Below are 22,340 nucleotides of genomic sequence, written 5' to 3'. Positions count from 1 at the left end.
GGCTGCATATTGGCCTGACCTTCAATGGCTTTCCTATCCTCCCGTGACCTTAGCTGGACCAGGATCATAATAGAGCATAACGGAACTTCCTTTTTTGCCTTATAGGTTCCTGGGCCACCAGGGCCAGAGGGTCCTCCAGGGCCTCCGGTAAGTGTCAAGGACGCGGTAGCATGTCAGCCATTGTGGTTATCCCTCTGGTATCCCCTCCCTTGGCAGTACTGAACTCAACCTCAGCCTTGGGTCACTTCCACAAACCCTCCCCACCCCTCTTCCCTCCCATCTTAAACGTGTCTCCCAGTGGCACACCAGGAAGCTCGGTCACTGCCTGGTTGACTGGTATGGAAGTCATAGACTTCTGTCACTTCTGTCACTGCTTTGTCCCGACATTCATTTAACCCTTTCCTATCAGATGTCTATTCTCGCTCTTTTCTCCTTCCTGTTAGCAAGATCATTTTTAAGAAAGTGACCCATTAAAACCAGTCCAGTTGGATGCAGCTAGAGGGTCCCCCAAACTCCTCAAGTGAGCAGGTGTTGGTCTGTGCCTCTTCATGTTCCATCCTGCTCCTTACATTCTGGGTCACCCATTGGACTAGCAACAGTACTAATAGTCAACCCCACTTAATGGAAGTTCCCGTGTCCCACATACTAAGTGTTTCACATACTTTAATTCACTCCATTTTCACGGCTTCCTCCTCTGCCCTTAATGAAACACAGAGTCAGCTATGGGAGGCCACAGAGAGATTTTGTAGCAGTCCCTGACGGGGCAGATGGTTTTTATGCCACCCCAGGAAACCCCATACTCAAATCGTCCCCTCTACCTCTCAAGAGCCGGGACCTGAGAATATACACCTCAAAGCTATGCCCTTCTGTGGTCACCTACACATGCATTTCTAATGCTTCTTGTTCTCATCTCAATGCAGGGCCTCCAAGGTGTTCCTGGACCAAAGGTAAGAAAAGGCCACATGGCAGATGCTGTAGGTGGGACGTGCTTCCGAGACCTAGCTGATCCATCTCCCTGAATGGCACCATGCAGACCATCGGGACAGAATGAAGTCCTTTAGTTCCTCTAGCGTCCACCACTGACACATGGCCTGCTTTGGGATGTGAATTTCCCCATCCGCCTTGTGAACTCCATGGAGTTACTTGCTCAACAAATGATCAGACTCTTGCCCCATCTCCCCAGACCCTTCCCTCCACATAAAGTTGGGCAAGATTGCTGCTCCTAGCCTCCAGGACCCCAGAGCACAAGACTGGGCTGCCTGGGGCAGACCCCTTCCTTCATTGTTGCCTTCTGTCTCCCTTTCCTGCAGGGAGAAGCAGGCCTAGATGGCTCCAAAGGCGAGAAGGGTTCCCAGGGAGAAAAAGGAGACCGGGGGCCTCTGGGATTGCCTGTAAGTACCAGGGAGCCATAAGTCTTCTGGAAGGAGCTACCCCCTTGGTAGCCCTCCTCAGGCTTCACTGCTGGGCAGGGACCAGAGAGGGCACCGCTCTACATCCAGTTCTGAGCATCCCAGTGTGCTGGCTTCTGTCTTTTCATAGAGGGGAAAGATGGTAGGCCCTCAACATCTTTCCCAGGCCTAGTCTTAGTACTGGAACAATATGAAGCCAACTGAGGTAGGGTCCACACCTGAGGAGCAACCTGATGGAGAACTAGAAAGGCCTAAGGTCAACCCAAGGCCTGCTGGGGCTTGACTTGAAGCCATAAAGATGTGTCCTGAGGGGGTAAGCACAGAAGACTTGGGGCACTATGGCAATGGCTATCCCCTCTTCTCCCCCTGCCTATCCCAAATAGCCCCAAGGGAGACCCCAGGTCTAGAGGTGTAGATCAGGCTGAGTGAGTCTCTGCCCCCCCCCCTCCCAATAGCCTGGTGACTCATGCATCACTCTCTGAATATGCTTTTCAAGAGCTGAAACAGACTTCAGCAAGCCATCATGTCGTTGTACTGATGGTCCTAAGGTCACAGATGGAGTTAGTACCTAGACTGAGCCAAAGGCTTCTCACCCATTGAAGCTACAGGGGGCTTCCTCTGCCTCCAGCGCCAAGCCAGTCCCTAACCCCAGGTAGCTGTAAACAGCAGAGGAACCATGGGAAGCCAATGCAGTCCTAGCAAACACACAGCAGAGGCCAAAGGCACTGTTTCCCCGCTCGCTGGTGCAGCTAGCGTGGGAAGAGCTTAAGAGCCGATTCGCTTGACAGCCCACAGCGTAGTGAAGGCTTTAGCAGACAGACGCTTGCCCCTGCAGAAGCCCTGTCTGGAATGACTGAAGTACACACGGAAGCACCCTCCTGACCCCTTCAACCACAGATCACCTGTTGTTCACCTTCATAGCGCCAACAGCCCCAGGAACATGACAGGCTTCAGCTGGGGGTCCCCATGCCTGTAATCCAGGCACCCAGCAGGGGACGTAAACAAAGACAGCGCCAGCTGAGTGACAGAGAAGCCCCTCAATGTTTGTTTCTCCAACCGTTTCTGGTAGAGGCGTCTGTACGGAGAAGTCCCTACCTTAGTTTGAAAACTGCAACAGAAGGCCTGGAGCGATGACTTAGTCAAGTGCTTGCCTTCTAAGTATGAGTCTTTACTCGGACCCCTAGGGCCCTTGTGAAGCCGTGGTGGTGCACGCCTTCAGTCCTAGTACTCCAGAGGAAGAAGCAGGTGGATATCTGAGTTCGAGGCCAGCCTGCTCTGCAGAATGAGTTCTAGGACAGCCAGGGCTACGCAGAGGAATCCTGTCTCAAAAAAACAAAACAGAAAAAAAAGAAATTGGGCAGAAGCTGTGTGTGCCTCTAATCTCCAGCAGTGGTAAAACCACAGATCCCTGGAAGCTCACAGCCAGCTAACCTGGGCTCTGTAGAGAACTTCCAGGTCAATGAGAAGCCCTGTCGTAAACAAAAGGAGGAAGGTGCCCAAGGAATGACGCTGGAGGTTGTCCCCTGACCTATACATGCGCCGCGCATGCCCACACCTGTCTGTGTGTCTCCACGCTCACACCTACAAAAACAAACAGTAAAGAAGCAGCAAGATTGTTCATAGACTGTAGTTCACAAGGGCTTCGGGGGAGGCACTATGGAGTGTCCGTGAGAATAGTCTCTTAGCTCAGCCAACATTGGCTTGGGAGGGAGGAGAGCCCAGCACATTTGAGTCTTACAGCTGGATGCCTCGCATTGTATAGGCAGTTGCCCCATAAATATTCTGAGCAACAGATCAGCAGCATTTCTAGCCCTGGAGGTGATGCCAGTGGTTCACCAAGGGTTTGAATGTTTTGGCCCGTGCCCTCTGACCCAAACCCCTCAAGAGCACTTGGTGGCGGCTTCGTGTCTGCACGTCCCATGGATGCTCCAGGCTGCTTCTAGACTTTCTCTGGATGTCGGCAGCCATGTGACAGCAGGTAGCAGCCTCTCCAGGCCTATCCTGCTGGCTCCCCCACTTCTGTTTAGCTCTCAGTGGTGCCAGTACACTGTGGAGTCTGCTGGGAGTTTTCTAAACATGGCTTGACCCAGGGTCCCCATTCTTGAAGAGTTGTGTAACGGGGCCAGCGTAGAACCTGGATATCTGTGTTGTAAACAGAACCCCAGGAGAGACGCTGCATGTACCGCCAGAGTTGGGAACCTCAGCTCCAGCTTGGGGCCAACGTCGGTGGTCAGCCCAACACTGAGAACAAATCCTACCCTTTCTCAGGACCAGTTCCTTATGCTCCATCTTCTGGTCTCTCCCCTCATCCACCCGAGACTGAGGCTCATGTCTGAATCTCAGTTAGAAACAGTTTTCAAGAACTCCATGCTTACTGGCTAGGTGTCCCCCCCTGTCAACCTCAGAAACCACTTCAGGGTCTGGCACTAGCAAAAAGGCCCCATCCCCACCGAGTCATCGTTCATTTGGTCAGCAGGGAGTAATGAGGCCACAGGACACGCAGGCTGAGTGGTACCTTCAGGGCCCATTTAACCACAAATTTGTAGCTTTAGACCTCCAGTCCTGCCAGCTGCCTCCAGAGCCTTTGTCTGGAAAGGACACTTGTTTGAATATATATGAATATATATGAATGAACCAAGTTTGTGTCTGACTGTAAAGCGCCAGAGAAATGTCAGCCACTGTCGGTATCCTCATCCAAGGGCTGCCTCCCCCTGCCCAGATGGAGCAGAATTAAGCCTGCTTCTATTCAGGTTTAAAAGCTAGTGCTGGGGCCAGCGAGAGGGTTAAGTGGGTAAAAAGAACTTGCTCTGAGCCGGAAAACCTGAGCTCAGTTTCTGGAACCCACATGGTGGAAGGAGAAAAATCAACCCTCAGAAGTTGTCCTCCGACCTACCTACACACACACACACACACACACACACACACACACACACACACACATATGGGGGGGTAGCGAGCACGCAATTGCTCCTGGGGTTAGGAGGTACACAATGGCCTATCTCTATAGGGGTGCAAGAGAAGCTGGGATCACACCCCCTCCCCAGGAAACCCTCCATGTAGTCTGCCCTGGAGAGGGAGCATAGCTCTGGATCCACACAGATGACCAGGAATGCCTTTCTGTGTCCCCTTCTCTGAGCACCAAAGCATCCTGGGATAAGGGATTCCTGCAGGGTGAAGGGAGAGAGGGGGGCAGAGCTGTGGAGAGTCAGAGCAACTGTCCCAGGGTTCACGCCAGCTCAACCGCCAGCCATGGCCCTCAGTGTCTCCGTGTTCTTGTCAGTGTCCGTGTAAACACGCCCCCTGTCCTCCCAAGCTTGATCCCCCATTGTGTTGATGGCACTCGTGTCTGTCCACGGTCACGCTTACTCACCTCTGCCCTCCCCATTGTCTCCTTTTTCTCTCCCCCCCCCACTCCCTTTCTTCCCTTCCTTTTGGTCAAATCGTGCCTTTCGTCCAGGGAGCTTCAGGTTTGGACGGCAGGCCTGGGCCACCGGTGAGTGTCATTTCTCCGTCACCCTTCCCCTGCCCGTCCCTGTCTGGCCTATGGATCCCTCTTGTCTTTCCTGCTGTGGCCTTGTTCGCTCCCCACCCCACCCCTGCTGCGATAGTGCTCCTGCTTTGTCCCGCCATAGACACCAGGAAGTCCCCTCTGTGCCCACATCAGAAACGCCCTTTCAGACCCCTTGGCCACAGTGTACACTCCAGGACACCAGACACACGGAGCGTGGGACAGCAGAAGTCACTCAAGCGGCAGTGACCCTGATGTCCGGTCCAGCCTGAGAACCCTACCCTGGGGCTTGAGCTGTGTCCCCAGCAAACACAAGTGTCTGTGTGTGACCTTCACGCTGTGTCGTTGTCAGACTGTGAAATCTGTCCATCTTCTGTCTACCCCTGAGGGCCTCCCAGTCACATGTCACCCCGTCTGGAGTGTTTGTTGGGGAACATAGAACGGTCAGGATGAGAGTAGCATGTAGGAGCTCAGAGGCCAGTCTAGCTCGGTGTCCTGTGGGTGCGTTTTAACCACGCCTTTTACTGTCGGTTGTACCCAAGCCACCCTGCAAGCACAACAAGGGGTCTCTAATAGAGCAAGTGGACCCCCCATTGCCCCTTTCCTCCTGATTCCAGAGGAGAGCTCTCAGTGTCTTATCTGCAGACACACAGTCCCGAAGGGCCACAGGAAACGACCCTCTGCTTTACCTGCACAGAATGCCCTGTGAACTTGCCAGCATTGGTTCTGGGATCAGGACATAGAATTTCCCAGCTAGGAAGCCATACTAGGCCTGTGTGCCCAGCAACTGGTAGCCAGCCAGCTATGTCTGGATAGCCAGCGAAGGTCCCTCTTAGCCTTCCAAGGTTCATCACCCTAAAGTCAAGGCTATAGTGACTTTAGCTGACTGGAGTGCCATGTGGGAGAGAAGAAAACCAGCTGGGTCCTGTTGTGCAAGACACTCAGACGGGGTTGTGGGACAGAGCCTAGAGCTTTCAGAGGTAGGAGGTTGCCCGGGCAACCCATCAGAGCCTCGTCCTGCTGAATGCCAACTTTGTCTCCTTGTATGAAAGAGCCATGGAGTGTCCTGTATTGCTGATAGTTGGGGGTCAGGCCCAGCTTCTGCATCTTTATCCCGGGAGACCTTGGAACAGACTCCCTAATTGACCTAGATTTCCAGAGGGGAAATTGAGGCCTGGGTCAGTCTGTAGAGCCATCTGTGGGACACGGAAGCAGAGAACCTGCCTCCAGTCCTGCTCTGGGGGAGCCACTGCTGTCATCCACACTCTACTGTCTTCCTCCTCAAGGCACAGAGGACACCAAGAACTTCTCCTGGCTCTACAGTTCTGTGTGCAGCCAATCTGCATTCTCCCATATGCCCATGCCCCTGCCTTCCCCAGCTACACTCAGAATGCCAGACAGCATCCTCCTTGATCTGAGTAGGACACAAATCCCAAGAGGCCAATAAACAGGAGGCTGTGAAATAGATGTGGGTGGGAACCTGGGAGAAATGGTTGCCGATTCCATAGCTAGCCCAGCTCTGTGTCCAAACAACCCCCAGCTTACTGAAGTGCCCCTAGCTCCCTGGGATCCCAAAATAGTAGAGAACCTGCCTCCACTCCCAGAAGTCCAGTGTGGTTCTGACATTGGAGGGTTACTAGCTCATGACTATTTGCCTGTTCCTCAGGCCTAGGGATCTGTGGATCTGCAGTGGGTTGGGGGAGGGGTGCTGGATGGCCCTCTCACGCCTGCCTCTAAGTGTGTCTCGGCATTGGTCTCTGTGGCATGAAGACCCTCCTGCTGCATGTGGAGCTGTGACAGCAAGGGGGCACCGGCCCTAAGTCCCCCACTCCTGGGGTGGGGTCACCTCCCTCCCCAGTGCTTGTTGGTGGCAAACCCAGCAACTACCCTGCTGTCTTCATCCTTGGCAAGCTTGGCTGTGATGTGAGAGGCTTTCATCCCATGAATCTGGCTCTGAGGAGGGGGGCGGCACACTCCGCCAAGGCCCTTAAATCCAAATTGGATCGTGGCCCGGTCCAGTGGCCTCCTTGAACAAGCCTGGCTTTGCCAATCCTGAAAACCGGGATTCAGGCTTTGCACATCTTCAGGTCCTGGGCGGGATCCTCAGGGCTCTCTCCAGCAAGTGGCCCCTTACCTCTGCTTTCTTTCACCTCCCCAGGGTACTCCAGGACCAATTGGGGTTCCAGGCCCAGCTGGACCAAAAGGCGAGAGGGTGAGTGCCCAGTGAACTGCGATCTTGGGAAACCAGGAAGCAGGGTTGTGCCAGGCTTGTTCATCCCCTGCATCCCTGCACGTGGGACCCATTCCCCCAGGGTCTTAGCCCTCACCCCTGCTCCCACCCATCACTTCTGGTTATCCCTGTAGCAGCCTGGGGGAGAAGAGAACTATTGTATGGCTGCGAGGAGACAGATGAGATGGAAAAGCTCGCTCTCCTCTGGTACCTTGGCACCTGTCACAGTGCCGGCTCTCAAGGATGCAGGTTCTGTTAAGCTCATTTAGAGAAACAGGATAGGGAAGAAGGCCATGCGAGGTTTAAAAAGCCCCTAGATGACATCCGTAAGTCTGAAAGCCAGGGCGTCGGGCAGGATTCCCACTGTTAGTGTTGAGTGGCCATGGCCAAGACACACGATTTCTGAAGCCCAATCCGTTCCTCACAGAATGGGTGTGTAAGAGGATGAGGGTGACGGGTGTGTAAGAGGATGAGGGTAACAAGAATCAGCTCAGTTCTGGGACGGGGGAAGGGGACAAGACTCTGTTCCCCTCAACCATTCAGGTTTCCACACACCCGGGATCTGTCATCCCTAGGGGGCAGACTCCATGTTGATCCACCCCTACGGAGCATCTGCAGTATTCTCTACCCACACCTTTCTCCCTCTGCCCTTTGCCTTCCCAGGAGAGGCTTGTGGTGGGGGAGTGGGTGGCTTCTACATAGACCAGGAGCCTCTCTGAGATCATTGATCCCCTGGGGAGACCGGACTAGCCACACCATGATGATGGCATGGACTTCAGAGAAGGAATCAAAGCTCCTCTCTTGCTCCACCGCCTGCTCTCCTCCCACTGTCTCGTCCTTTCAGGAAGCAGGCTGTACTGGAGAAATGGTGGAAGGGTTCTCAGGGCACACTCTGCCTCACACACATTTCAGTTCCCTGGGGCACTGGCAACTGTCCAAAGAGATATTTCCCATAGGGACTTAGAAAACGGTCACGGGAAGGGAGCCACCACATTGTGCACATGGCATCTTTCTCTCTTTCAGGGCAGCAAAGGAGACCCAGGGATGACAGGACCAACGGGAGCAGCAGGGCTTCCTGTGAGTCTCCTCTGTGTTTCCCTCTGTCCATCTGTCCCCACCACTAAAAGCAGGACCAAAACACACAGCCCAGAGCCTGGAGCTCATACCCGGGGTGGAACGACAAACTGCCTAGAGTTAACTGAGGAGGAGCTAGAAGTCCCTGTGGGGCACAGCAGGGGACAGGTGCTCATCATAGCACGTCTGGAACCTTCTACTTTAGCCCCTGTGCTGTCCAGTAGGGTCCCTGAGGTGCCCTGAGGTGCTTCTGCTGTCCAGGATCCAGATCCCCCACAACACAGAAAGGGGGTGCTGACCTCGAGGACTGAACTCGGCTCCCATCTGCAATGCATTTGCCTGGAGCTTTGCTACAAACGCCAAGTGGCTGTCTCTCATGGAGCCTGGGTTTTGTTTCCCCATCCACCCGAGGTTCATGTGCATCTGACTAAACGAGCGTGTCTGCGCTGGTGGATGCTTAACGCTCGTCCCCCTAGGGTGCTCCCTCTAAAGAGGGTCGCGGCAGCAGTGGAGAGCGAGGGCCTGGTGGGAGAGCCGTGGAAACATTCAACTCAGAGTACCAAGTCCCCACCCCTGACTGCAGCATGAAATCCGTTCCTCACCCCATGAATTCTTATTCACCCCAGAAGAACGCGACTGTCAGCAGGCCCGTGGGCGACAGGGCAAGGAAACCAAGAACCTTGTCCGTGGATTTGCTCCTCTAAGTCGAGTTGTTCGATGCCTTGGCTTCTCTGTTCCCCTTCTGTATAATGGGGGTAATGGAGCCCACCGCCACTGAACCGGGCATCCATCTGTTTCTGAGCCTGAGGGAAGGACCTTATGGCCGTTTCGTGTTTTCTCATTAACATGTCTTCGTTTCTCTGATTTAATGCAGGGTTTACACGGACCACCCGGGGACAAAGGAAACCGGGTAAGTCTGAGCCCTCGCACTCAGGGTCTGGTTACTAATGTCTTCATGATGGAATGGAATGATCAAGTGGAGACTCCTGACCTAACAGGACAAATAGTCTTTCCCTCTAAATCATCCTGAATTGAAAGGCTTTCCAGTGAGGGGCTCCCTGCCATACATGCGGGGAGCCTGGGGCCTAGTACTGTGGTTGAAGCCAGGATTTCTCCTCCGTTCCAGGGAAGGCTAAATGAATCCCACAGCAACCGTCAGATTAGCATGGCCCCATCCAGTTACAGGAGGATGCAAGGCTCCTGTTACTGGAATCTCGCATCCAGTCCTCTCTGTGTTGCCCTGATAACCGGCCCCTTAGTGATATTTTTAGACCCGTTGTCACCTCATCTCTGCCTCCTGAAACTTAGTTTTTGTCAAGCATTCCAGTTCACTGGTGACCAAGAAAATAAATTCCAGCTTCAAGAGCAGGACAGCCAAGCCCCCCCCCCAAAAAGGGATCCCAGCTGCTATTTCTCTTAGAGACTTGGCAGGGAATGGAATGAACAGCACCCTCCAGACCCTCCCTCCTCTCCTTGGCTCCTGCCATCTTCAGGAGGACGTGTTAATTGTCCCCAGTACCATAGGCATATAATGGGCATGACCTTGGGCATTTGGGCACAGCAACAGTAATTTAACTACATTATCTGAGAGATGGCCCTCTTCATCGCCTCTTCCAGTGCCCGTCTGTGTGCAGTGCACGCCCCCTGAGGACCAAGAACATGTTGTAGCAGGCAGTAAACCTCATGGGCTTTACGTGGCAAGGAAGGGGAGGAGCAGGCAAAGAACGGCTGTCCTGAACATGAAATTGTGCTGAATTGAGCTCCCCCCATGAGGCAGAGGCAGAGCGTATGAATCCAGAACCTGGCTGATCTTTGACCTCTAATTGTATCTTCAGGAATAGAGCATGTCAGAATCTGTCTGTTTCTATCTGGCCCTGGTTACATTCATTCTGCTCGATTTAAGAAGTATTTATTGGGGTGCTTCTAAACTCCTAAAGTCTCCCCACCGGCAGTCACACAAAAGCAACTCCACTTGTTCCCAAAACCTATGAACAAGAGAGAGGAGGCAGAGGCACCCCTACCAGACTGCCTATGACAAGAGCACATGGCAACCCACGGCAACAAACTGACCCACCTTCGGCTGTGGAGCTGGTCCCTGAGTCTTCAGAAAACCTGATCATTCCATTTCTTCATTGGCACACAAACCTACCTGACTCATTTCTAATGTGTTCTGGTTTTCTTCGTTACACTCAATTAACATTTTCTACTTCTTAAGACTTTTTCCGTTGGCTGGAGGCACTGAGTCGCTTGAAGTAAAGGTAATTCTTCTGCTGTAGTGGAGAGTCAGAGCCAGGGAGGTACCCTTGTCACAGATGAAGGAGGATGAGAAAATGGACCAGTCTGGTGTCTCGGATGCTAAACCACTATCTGTGGAAGTCCCGGAAATTGTGGGGGAAATCTTTCTCCTCCATTTCTCCTTCCTGCTCTTCAGTAGCTTTCCCCGTCCTGTTTATAAATTAGAACGCGTCTCTTCATTGGAGTCTTAGTCAGGAGCTGAGGGTGTAGCTCAGTCGGTAGATTTGCTTAAAGCCCAGGGTTCTAGTATAACTCTGCATCAAGCTCAGCAGACGGTACACGCCTGTAATCTCAGCTCGCAGGAGGCATAAGGCAGCAAGTCGGGGCTGGCTCTGGTTATATATCCTCTGAGGCTCACCTGGAACCTTACCTCAGAAATCCAAGAAAAAGAAAGCCATGTTCAGGCTTTGCTGGAGAGATGGCTCAGAGGTTAAGAACACTGGTTGCTCTTCCAGAGGTCCTGAGTTCAATTTCTAGCAACCACATGGTGGCTCACAATCATCTGAAATGAGATCTGGCGCCTCCTTCCAGCATATAGACAAAACACTGTATATATAATAAGTAAATAAAGGAAGAAAGAAAGACAGACGGACATGTCAGAAAGAATGTGTCACATCACAAAGGTAAATTGTCCCAAACAGCAGGTTTCAACTCGAGGAACAAATCATTTTCCTCATCCAGGAAATGTGCTATTTAAAAAGGAAAAAAAGAGACACTCTGAGGCTCATCACTTCATTCAGGCCTCTAGGCCACCAGCCCTAATGGGCCCTGAGGGAGATATAGGATATGGATACTTTCACCTAAGTGATATGTCAGGAGCTAAGGCAAGGTTCTGGTTCAAAGAGTCATTGCTGCTGCCTGGGAAGGTGACTCTGGGAAATAACCAGTGTTAGAGGTGTGGAGAGTAGCTCCCACAGGCAGGCCTCAGAATGCACTCTCATCAAACTGGTCTTCCTCATTCCTGGAGAAGCTCTGGGGATCTGTTCCACCTTACCTAAGCAAAGATGCAACCTTAAAATCATACGGTTGGGCGGCACACGGGCCCACAGGCAAAGGTGCGTGCCACCAAGCCCAACAACCTGAGTTCAGGTCCCACGTGATAGAAGGAAAGAGCTGACTCTCCCATACACATACACACATGCACACACATGTGTGCTCGTTCTCTCTCTCTCTGTCTCTCTCTCTCTCTCCCTCCCCTCCCCCCCCCCTCTCTCTCTCACACACACACACACAGTTGCTTGTCTTGCCCAGAAATGGCCCCATTCTTCTTTCCCACTCATGGAATGAGCTAGGTTCTTGCAATGACAAAATCCAAAACCAGAAGCTTGCTAAGGACACACAGGACCATTGAAAGGGTGCTTGCTCTTGTCTCTGCAGGAACCCTTCTCCCATCCCCTCTTATCTCCAAGTGACTGAGTGGATTTGGCCCAGGCACCCTATTTACAACAGAAACACTGATCAAAGCCAGCCATGGCGCCTCAGGCTTGTAGTCCCAGAGTGTGGGAGGTTGAGGTGGAAGGACCCCGCGTTCACACATTCATCCTCAACTACACATCAGGTGTGAGGCTAGGCTTGGCTAGAGAACAGTCAGTGGGAACAGCAGAAAGGGGTCAGAGGGTAAAGGTGTCATGACTCCGAGATGTGATTATCAGGACGTTGGCTGATTGGTTGTTTCCGTAGAGCTGCCTGCAAGCTGGCCAGCGGAAAAGGTCCAAGCATGCTGAGACTTACCATACTCTGCCGTGCAGGCCTGGGGATGGGGGAGTGTTGGGGGTGGGGGCTTGCACATGCCTCCCTTCCTGAGTCCCTCTGCTCCCTCCCTTCCCTTCTCCTCCGGTCTTTCTGGCCTGGGCTAGCCTCCTCCTTCTTCTTTTCCCACAATATGTGCACCCACTGAACCCCCCACTCTCATCCTTTCCCTGCCCCCTGGCTTGTGTCTCTTGAAGTCAGTTTGCCACATTCATCAGGAGTGTTTAAAGGATCTCTGTGGGTCACCGTCTGCCCCTCCCTTCTCACTAACTGGATCTGAGGGTGGGGCACTTCTCGTATGTCCCATTCTTGGGTGGGCAGTAGGGGACATATAGGGAAAGCATTAGTAGCTCCAGAATCTTCCAGAACACCTGATGTGGGGTGATGCCCCATAGTGTGGGTGGCTCACACAGCAAGCTGGAGGCAAATCTTCTAAGACCTGGAACCAATCTTTCAGCAGACCTTCCCATCTCCTTCATTAAGAAACTGTCCTCATAGAACAAGGGCCACGTTCCTTAGGGACACTTCCCAGGGTCTTCCCTTCCAAACAGCGGGGGACTCAGCTTGTCCACACTCAGGGAATCCTCCTGCCGGAACCTTCTCATTGGTGGGCAGGCCTTTGCCCCAAGGGTTTTCACTACACGTACACACATGTCCTCCTCAACACCCATGATTCTGAAAAGTCATTCAGAGTACTGTGTGGGCAAATTACAAATGGCCTCTGAAATGAAAAATATCGGGGTCCCATTGAAAGGTCTGGAGGAACATCAGAACTATCGTTAACCTCTACTGCCTAAGAAACTTAACACACATTAGCCTACAACTGCAGGAATGCTGCAGACGCAAGACCCTCTCCGGGAGCCCTTGTTCCCACACTAGGCAGTAGAAGACTATCATCACCGTGGGTGACAGGAGCCGCCCTCCCTTCCTGAGTGATGCAGCATCCCACCAGTGAGCGTTTCGTGTACACAGGTTACATACCAATTTTGGAAGTGAGTGTAATGTTCCCATTTTCCAGGTGAAAAAACTGAAACTCAGGCGTTAAAGTTAGTAAGTGGCAGAACTAGCTGTGCCTTTGGCCTTGCCACGATGGAGCAGCAATATCCAAGTCTCTGGGCATGAGATAACCCACCTTCCACAGAGAAGAGTGTCCCAGGAGACTCCCTAGGGACATACGTGGCCCATTTTAAAGGACCAAGACTCATGAAAATTTAACTGCAAATTCATTTCCAGGTGACTTTTAAGAGGAATGTCCCAGAGCCTTTTTTTGTTTTGTTTTGCTTTGTTTCTTTGGTTTTGGTTTTTCGAGACAGGGTTTCTCTGTAGTTTTGGAGCCTGTCCTGGAACTAGCTCTGTAGACCAGGCTGGCCTCAGACTCACAGAGATCCACCTGCCTCTGCCTCCCAAGTGCTGGGATTAAAGGCATGTGCCACCACCACCCACAGAGCCCTTCTTTAGATGAACCCCAAGACATGACAATAGGATTAAGTTAGGAGGAGGATGGCTGAGCTCCTCCAGAAAGAAATGAATTCCCTGAGCTGGCTGCAGTGAAGTGTGCCCCGATGCACTCGTGGAGGTCAGAAGACAGCCCGTGGGAGTCCCTTCTCCCCTACCATGTGGGGAGTGAACTCAGTCTCAGTCTAGGTGGCAAGCACCTTTTTCTGCTGGGCCATCACAACAGCCCAACGGTACAAGTTCAAGTGGTGATGACGTAAGAGAATAAACTAGAGAGACACATCACAAGGGAGAGTAACCCGAGAACATTCATATGCCCGGGTGTGTGCACACATGCACGCGCATGTGCACACACACACACATACACACACACCCCATCCTGTACACATGTGTATAGACTGCAGTCACGCATACATGAGCACATGCCGGTGCTCCAAACAAAGTCGCCTTGACGCCTAAGGAAACAGCAAAGGGATGAGAACTAACTGGGCAAGAGGGAGCCAGAGAGATGGCTCAGAGATTAAGAGTGTGTACTGCTCTTAGAGAGGACCCAAGTTCTGTTCCCAGCACCCACAGGGGACAAACCACACCACCTGTCACCCCAGTTCCAGGAGGCTCTGACACATCTGTGGATACCTGGAGTCGCATATGCACGCGTGCGCGCACATACACATGCACACGCACACACACCTATTTAAAAAGAAAATAAACCCTAACTGGGACAAGAGGTTGTCAGCCCAAAGCCCTTCAAGATTAAACCATTAAAGAGATAGAAGGTACCCCCTATCCTCCTCATCCTTTCCTGGGCTTTAGATCAGCAAAATTGGGCACTTCTGTCTTTAGTGGGCTCTTCTTCCACTTCAGCTCAGAGATGCCCCTGCCGCCACCTCCCTGTCCTCCCTGTCCTCCCCCTACTTCTTAGGTGCTTAGAGTTGGGAGGTGGATGTGTCCCACAATCCCACCAGGGTGCTAACCTCATTAAGACAAGCTACTTTCCCGTCTGTCCTTTCGCGTGCCTTTCCCCTCCAACATATGAACGATACTAAAGTTTTGATGATGTGCTGCTGTTGTTTTTTTCTCCCCTCACCTTGGACTAAACCATTACTTACAGGGGGAGAGGGGGAAGAAAGGCTCTAGAGGGCCTAAAGGGGATAAAGGGGACCAAGGAGCGCCTGGACTAGACGCCCCCTGCCCGCTGGTATGTCTTCGTTCCTCCTTTGCATGGTTTTGAGTTTTCTTTCCACAGGGTTTCGGGTTGGGAACAAAGGCGGCAAAGGCGCGGAGGACGAGCGGAGCTCCACAGATGCCACCAAGCTTGTCTGTGCCTTGGCAGTCCTGCCTGCCGAGGGGGGCCTCAGAACCACAGCTGCAAGCCATTCTGCTAAATCCCTTGCCTTTGAGTCCCTCTCCTTTGAAGGTCGAGAACAATGGATTGGATGGAAGGAGGGGACCAGAAGGGTTTGGGGAGAAGGTCTCAGGCTCTGGCCCTAGTGTGCTTTGCAAACCCACACAAGATTTGCGTCCTTTGTGTCATGGCCGCCTCTGTGGCCTGCAGCTCTGGCTCTCTGAGACCTCGCTCGGTCAGGATGCAAGACCCCACAGTCAGTCTCCTAAGGGCCACTGAGAGTCCGTGCTGAATGGAACAGGGCCAGATAAAGGGCTTTTCATGCACTGCCCAGCAGCCCAGATAAGACTTGGAAAGCTGCAGAACAAAATGGGTAGACAGCCCCAAGCGGCCTTCTCAATAAGCCAACAATTAATTGGTGCATTGGCCTGGCTTCTAACGTGAACTTTCAAAGCTCTGGAAGGTTCTGAAAGCCATGCTACACTCTATGACTGTGTCAGGTTGGGGTCTCAGTGCAGACAAGACTGGCTTTGTTCCATGACTGCACTTCCCCTTATTTGTAAGTGTCTGCGTGTATCAGGTTCTGCATCCTGGCCAGGCTAGGACTGGGCCTTTCCGCTCCCCAGCTGGAGACGGCTGACTTCGACCTCAGTAATCATCATGATTGGTTTTATGAACAGGGCCACCGAGGTTTTAAAGGAGAGAAAGGGGACCCGGGGCTACCAGGGCTGGACGGACTGGATGCCCCATGCCCACTGGTATGGCATTTCCCTCTGCTTGCATGGCCAATCTGGGCTACCCCACGTGTGTGGTGTGTACCCGCGTGCCTCCTGATCCTCTTCCTCTGCTCTCCCAGCTCCTGCTTCCTGGTTCTTCACTCTGTAGACACCAAGAGTCACGCTACCTAAAGCTTCGGATGTGCCCAGCCATGTTACCCTCTGCATGCAAAGTGTGGCCAGGTGTTTTCTAAGCTACAACTACTTCTGAAGTAACCCCCGCAACATCAACCAGGCCCCTGCAAAGCCAGTCTTGGCTGCATCCAATCCTTATTGACTAACTGCATCTAGACTATTCTGGAAGCTAAGGCATCAATTCGTTGGGCAGGATTTTAACACACCTCCACGTGGTGCCCTTAGCCATGAATGCACAAGATAAGCAAACTAACCAAACACAGAGTGAGCTGCCAGTCACCTGGCCAACCACGCCCAGATGTGAACATACCCCTTCCCCCACAGTTTAGCAAGGGACACGCACGAGGCATGCTTCTAGACAGAGACATTCTATTTATAATTAAGGTGGAGGTAGGGGTCACCCTGTCCATTCTTTTAGGTCCAGAATCCTGGGTCATGGCTCAGGTGACCGCATCAAAACTAGAGTGTGGTCCAGGATCAGGTGTTAGATGCTAAAGACCCAGCAGGCTGTCCTTTGGTGTCTCTGCCCTTTGTCTTTAGGTATTTCACTGGGAAAAAAAAGAGGTAGAAAGGTCTAGAATGGAGTTAGGAGGAGTTAGGAGGTGGTCAAGTACCCCTGAGCATGTCTGGAGCTGAAACTCAGGTGCTGGTCTCTCCCAGGCCCAGTCTTGCTCCAGACGGTAACTTCCCCAGTCTCTGCATGACCCTCTTAACTGTAAAAGAAACAGAAGACAACTCCTGGCCCTGCCTTCCATTTCCCCAGGAGATCCCGAAGCTGCTGTCACCGCAGCATTCCCTGCCCCACATCCCCACCCCGTCACCCCAGGTCCTCTCTGATAAAAGGTGGCATTAGACAGCATGGATGGCCATAGCGTTCGTGGAAGAGCACCAGAGATGTTTTAGAACACAAATGCAAAGCCAGCCTGCTCAGGTCAAGCACACAGAGTAGCAAGCAAGCCTCTCGATAGGATTGGCCCTGCCCTCCATCCCTAGCATGCCGCATGCATGGGTGCTTCCAAAGCGCTTCCATGAATTAAAAGCAGTCTTTCCTGGACCCCAATCATCTCCCCCTCCCTGCTCCCCCCTCCAGCCCCCTTCTGAGCACTCTTATTTCTCTTAGGCGCCTTGGCCTTCCCACTCTCCTCCTGCTCTTCCTCTGTGCCCTGCCACCATCCATCCGGATGGAAATGCCACTGTGGTCCTCAAAGGCCCCTGCTCCCTCCCAGAGTTGGTGTGCAGTGTGCCGCACTGTGGCAGTGGGGTGACTTGGCATGCCATGATAGACTGCAAAGGGGACAGAGGGGCACCACGAAACTGAAATACACCACCTCCTGCAAGTCCTCGTCCAAGCCGAGAGGAGAAATGAGGATAAATATTGGTTGACCATTCAAAATGGTGTCTTTTCCAATAACATCACATAATGACATGTCCTTTGTTTTGAATTGGCAGGAATGGGGTACAGGAGCTATTGACAGGACTTTAGCGCATGCTAGGTTTTCTTTGGGCTGGGGCAAAACTTGATGTATGTCAGGTGATTGGGGGGTTCCCTGTTGGAATGGGTGGAGAAGACCACAGAGATTGTAATTCCAGGATGGGGTTGCCCTTCTCCTAGACCTAGACTAAGATCCAGAGCTCTGCTCTTGGTTCCACCTGACCTTTCCCCAAACCTGACCTCTGGAAGATTCCAGGACTGCCTCGGGGTGTGCCAGAGAGGCCAGAATGCCAGGCCCGAGAAGGCTTGTGAATGTTCCGTGGCGCAGGCACAGCGTCCTGAGGCTGCTGCCTCACTCTGCCAATACATAGTCGCTTCCCACCTGAATGTCCCGTTCCCCTCCAGATTCGAGTATCTGAGGCAGGGTCAGAAAGACCTCTCAAGAGCCTGTTGCAGTCCCCCTGAGGCTGCCTGTCACTTGCCACCCTGTCCCCGCCTAGTGACCATTATCTGGGACTGTTGGGGTGACACCTCCCATGGCTTAGGAAGAGAAACAAGCTCAGGCAGGCTGGGGACCACGGCGCACGGGAGGTTTGCAGAGGAAGACCAGGAGGCCCAATTGCCCTGTAACCTGAGCTCCTAGCACTCCACCGAGTCAGAACCAAGATGGTCCTCTGTGCTATTCACGGACATTTGTGGACATCTGTGCAAACAAAGCCCACAGGTCACAGCAGTCCCGCTTAGCCTTGCGGCAGCTACATTCACCATTAGCCAAAGGGGAAAACGGTGGCATCTAAATGCTTCCCACCCACTTCTAAGGGGACCCAGAGCAAGGAATGAAGCAGCCAACAGTGGGTAGGCTGCGTCTCAATGGGACTGTGGAAATGTCTGTGTCCTTGTCAGCTGTCTACTAAGCTGTCTCAAGAGCCTAAGCACTCTCTGCCTCCTCACAGGGAGAAGATGGCTTACCAGTCCAAGGCTGCTGGAACAAGGTAAGATTCCCAGAGGCCCTTGCACCTCGGGGTCAAAGGTGCAGCCCGTTCCCAACAGCGCCGTAAAGTTTCCATCCTGCTTTTCTGCAGATGAGACAGCAAGATGTGGGTCAAAAATGGTGCCACTTCATTGGCGGTTGGCAGGGGAGAGGGGTACTCATTAAATATCCAGTTGCTACACACACCTGGAGAACACTTAGAGATGTTTTAAGGGACCAGATGTGTAGATCAGTTGAGGAGCATGTTTGCTTAGCATGCACAAAGCCCTGAGTCTGATCCCCAGCACCGCATAAATCCTGCATGGTGGTACATATATGCAATTTCAGTCCCCACTCACTTAGGAGGTGCAGGCATCCCAAATACCAAGATATCACCAAGTCACAATGCCATTGTCACTTGCCATCATTGAAGCAGTCAGCCAAAGGTCACAAGGCCAGCCCTCTCAGCCACAGCTCCCAAGTCACAGGACTCCCCAACCTAAAGACAGAAGCCTGCCTTTGTCCTCAGCATGGTCTACAGCAGGTATCCAGCCGTCACCCTGCACCTCACCACCTCTTCAGCATCCTCTCAGCCCCTCCCACCATCATCCAAGCTGACCAGTATGTCCTCATTGTAGAATTCATGGCCCCACACTTGCGAGAGTTTAGGCTTAGTCAGTGCCTGTGGCTCAGAATTGTACGAGATCACTCAGCGACCCTGTACCCCCAACAGTCAAAATCTCGCCAATGCACAGGACTAGAAAAGGTAGGGAGACAAACAAGATCTCGACTGAACACCTGGGTACCTAAAGCGCTCACAAGCTATAGAAAGAAAAAGTTCAGTATTGAGGGGACGGTGTCTCCCCACACACACACACAATCTGCACTTCAGCCTCACTCAGAGGTTTCAGACTTTAAATAAGACCCTCCTCGGTCCCCAAAGATTCTTTCTCAAGGTTGTTGCTGGTGGGCAGCACATGGAACATGTTGAACTTAGCAGGGGGAACCACAGCTGCTGTCCAGAGCTACAGCATGTTCGAGAAGCAACTAAAAAACCCCAGGTCTGCTGGTTCACACCAGCAATGCCGGCAGGGCAGATGTAGTGCATAGCGTGGTTTCTAAGACCGCATAAAGAGACTGCCCTCTAGTGGTCACATCCGGGAGTAACTTCCAAGTGAAAGGAGTTTCCCTTGGAGTGGGGAACTGTCTTTTGCAAGTCCAAATGAGGGTCTTTCCTCTAGCAGGGTTAATGCTCCTCACTTCCCTGTCCGAGACTCTGATGCAATCAAAGGCAAACCCACCTCCTTTCCTGCAGGGAAGCCAGCGGTCAGGCCCGGAAACTAACTCGCTGTCATTCTGGTTTTGTTTTGCAGTGACGCCTCTAACCTCGGATTGGCCTGTGTGTGTTTGTACATAGGATATTTATTTTTATACAGTTTTCACTTTCTGAAAATGCCCAAAGTATGATGCATCTTACAGATCATTGAAAAAGAAAGAGGAAAGCCTGCATATTTTGTACAGAAAATAACCCTTCCCCTTTTGTTTACAAGATGTTTTTGTATAAATCTGTTTCTAATACACTTCCTGTCTGTGAGTCTGCTCCTAATGTTGCATGATATTTGTGCACACTTATTAAATATCACAGCTTAATAAGTTATTGTGTTCCAGCACCAAAGGGGGCCGCCAGCACAGAGGTGCTGCAAGCTTACGTGTGAATTCACAGAAATGTGGAGATACATGGCGTCTGCCAGACTAGATGTGTCTGACAATATTTTACGCTTAACTGACTTTCATTATTAAAAAAATGAAAAGTGGCAATTTATGATCCTGATTAATCGCTAAATTGAATCCATTCTGTCTTGTGCAAGCAGGAAGTCTCAGAAGCACGAACCCTCAGAAGTGTGGAGCGATATTGGGAAATGTTAGCTTCAACAAAAGGAGGGTGGGGACTCCTGTAGGAGATGTTTCTTATGTCAAACCCTAAATTCACCACTTGAGCATTGAGGGTTCAGCAATACCGAGGACCCCCCCAGGGCTGCAAAGGGGACTTATGTATTGCTTCAGGGTTTGGGTAGGGCTTTTGTTTGTTTTAATTCCTTTCTTTTTTTTCCTTTTTTCTTTTTCTTTTTCTTTTTTCTTTTTTTTTGAGACAGGGTTTCTCTGTAACTTTGGAGCCTGTCCTGGAAGTAGCTCTTGTAGACCAGACTGGCCTTGAACTTACAGAGATCCGCCTGCCTCTGCCTCCTGAGTGCTGGGATTAAAAGCATGCGCCACCCCCACCCGGCCGTTTTAGTTTCTTTGCCCTATTTATATTTTCTGTTGCTGTGATAAAATATCATCACCAAAGACAACCTAGAACAGCAAAGGGTTGGTTTTGGCTTACAGCCCAGAGGGGTAGAGTCCTTCATGTTAGGGTAGACATGGCAACAGGAGGCAGGAAGCTGGCTGTTCACATCTCATCCACACACAGGAAATGGAGAAAGGGAACAGGAAGTGGGGCCAGGCTCTAAAACCCCAAAGCCTGCCCCCAAGGAGGGACTTTACTCAGCAAGGTTCCACTCCCAAAACGCATCCATCAGCCTCTCCAAACAGTACCACCCACTGGACTCTAAGGGTTCTAGATTGTGGCAGCCATTCCCATTCAAACTTCTATACCCCGTTCTGAGTCACTATCACTAGTAACGGCTACTGCAGAGCACACTTGACCGTACAGAAATCGGAGATCCAAGCACAGCTGGCTGCAGGAGGGGGCTTTTCCTCCTGTGCCAATCTACTCCGTCATAAAAGAATCACACAGACACCCCACACCACACCAGCCAGATCTCAACCACGTGTTAGTGTGTTCTTTTGTAGGAAATAGATTTGTGCGGCTGGAGAGACGGCTCAGTGACTTAGAGCATTCACTGTGCTCACAGAGGGCCATGGTTTGAGTCCCAGAACCCTCATGGTACACAAACATCTGTAACTCCAGTTCCAAGGCATCCAACGCCCTACTCTGACCTCCGTGGACACCAGCATGCATATGGTCCACATACATACATAAATACAGGCAAAACATGAGCACACATACCGTAAGAGTGTTTTTAAAACTCTTTAAAGAAATGGAGCCATTGTACTGGAAAGGTGAATCAGTCAGTAGCGTGTCTGTGCACAAGTCTGAGGACCTGAGTTCAGTCCTCCGAACCCCTGGGAAAAGGCTAAGTGTGGAGGTACATGCTTGGAATCCCGGTGCTCCGAAGGTAGATCCCTTGGCCTTATTAGTCAGCCAACTAGCTTAACCTAATCAGAAAACCCCAGGTTGGTGGAAGACCCTGTCTCAAAAAAACAAGGTGGGTTCTAAGGATCAGTGTCTGAGGTTGTCTTCTGGTGTAGCACTTGTTCATACACACATACACATATGTGTATGCACACATACATATACATGTATATACATATACATATATGCATATATTCATTATACAGATATACATACATCTACACGCGTGTATTACACAGATATACATACATATAAATGTGTATATGCATATACACCACATATGCACACACATTGATTACTCCTATATATACATTACACGTATATGCATGTATATACACATACACATGTATACACATACATATACATGCATACACATACATATACACACTCATTTACACACACACAGGAAATAGAGCTGTCAAGAGGTTGAAAGCTCTTGTCAAGAGGATTGCAAATTTGGGGCCAGCTTGGGCTGCAGAGTAAAACCCTGTTTCAAAAAAAGGGACAGAGAGAAAGATAAATTGTCCTGTCACCTTGCCTGCTTGGTAAAGGTCTCAGGAAACCTCTTCCTTACCTTTTTCCACTTTCATATCGGTGGTTTGCACGTGCATGTTTGCTTGTGTGTGAGTACCTATGCATGTAAGTGTGTGGGCATGTGGAGGCTCTGGACTGATGTCGGGTCAACCTTGATTCCTCTTCCCTCTCA

At 51.5% G+C, this 22,340-nt stretch overlaps 1 protein-coding gene across 1 annotated transcript in view; it reads left to right on the top strand.

Annotated features, from left to right (window-relative positions):
• The window catches only part of Col13a1 (collagen type XIII alpha 1 chain), a 123,726-nt gene extending 103,530 nt beyond the window's left edge, over positions 1 to 20,196 (top strand). Inside the window, exons 29-38 of the mRNA XM_087898165.1 lie at positions 106 to 147; positions 921 to 947; positions 1,311 to 1,391; positions 4,867 to 4,902; positions 7,076 to 7,129; positions 8,171 to 8,224; positions 9,096 to 9,131; positions 15,746 to 15,823; positions 18,362 to 18,400; positions 19,752 to 20,196. Coding sequence (XP_087754291.1) covers positions 106 to 147; positions 921 to 947; positions 1,311 to 1,391; positions 4,867 to 4,902; positions 7,076 to 7,129; positions 8,171 to 8,224; positions 9,096 to 9,131; positions 15,746 to 15,823; positions 18,362 to 18,400; positions 19,752 to 19,754 — 450 coding nt within the window. The 3' untranslated portion in view covers positions 19,755 to 20,196. The remainder of the gene's footprint in view (positions 1 to 105; positions 148 to 920; positions 948 to 1,310; positions 1,392 to 4,866; positions 4,903 to 7,075; positions 7,130 to 8,170; positions 8,225 to 9,095; positions 9,132 to 15,745; positions 15,824 to 18,361; positions 18,401 to 19,751) is intronic.
• The last annotated feature ends 2,144 nt before the right edge of the window (positions 20,197 to 22,340 follow it).

Source organism: Myodes glareolus, chromosome 18 (assembly GCF_982192425.1).
Source record: "Myodes glareolus chromosome 18, mMyoGla1.1, whole genome shotgun sequence".
NCBI classification, from domain to species: Eukaryota; Metazoa; Chordata; class Mammalia; order Rodentia; family Cricetidae; genus Myodes; species Myodes glareolus.
Note: the sequence above shows the minus strand (reverse complement) of the source record. Positions and strands in the feature narration are given on the sequence as shown.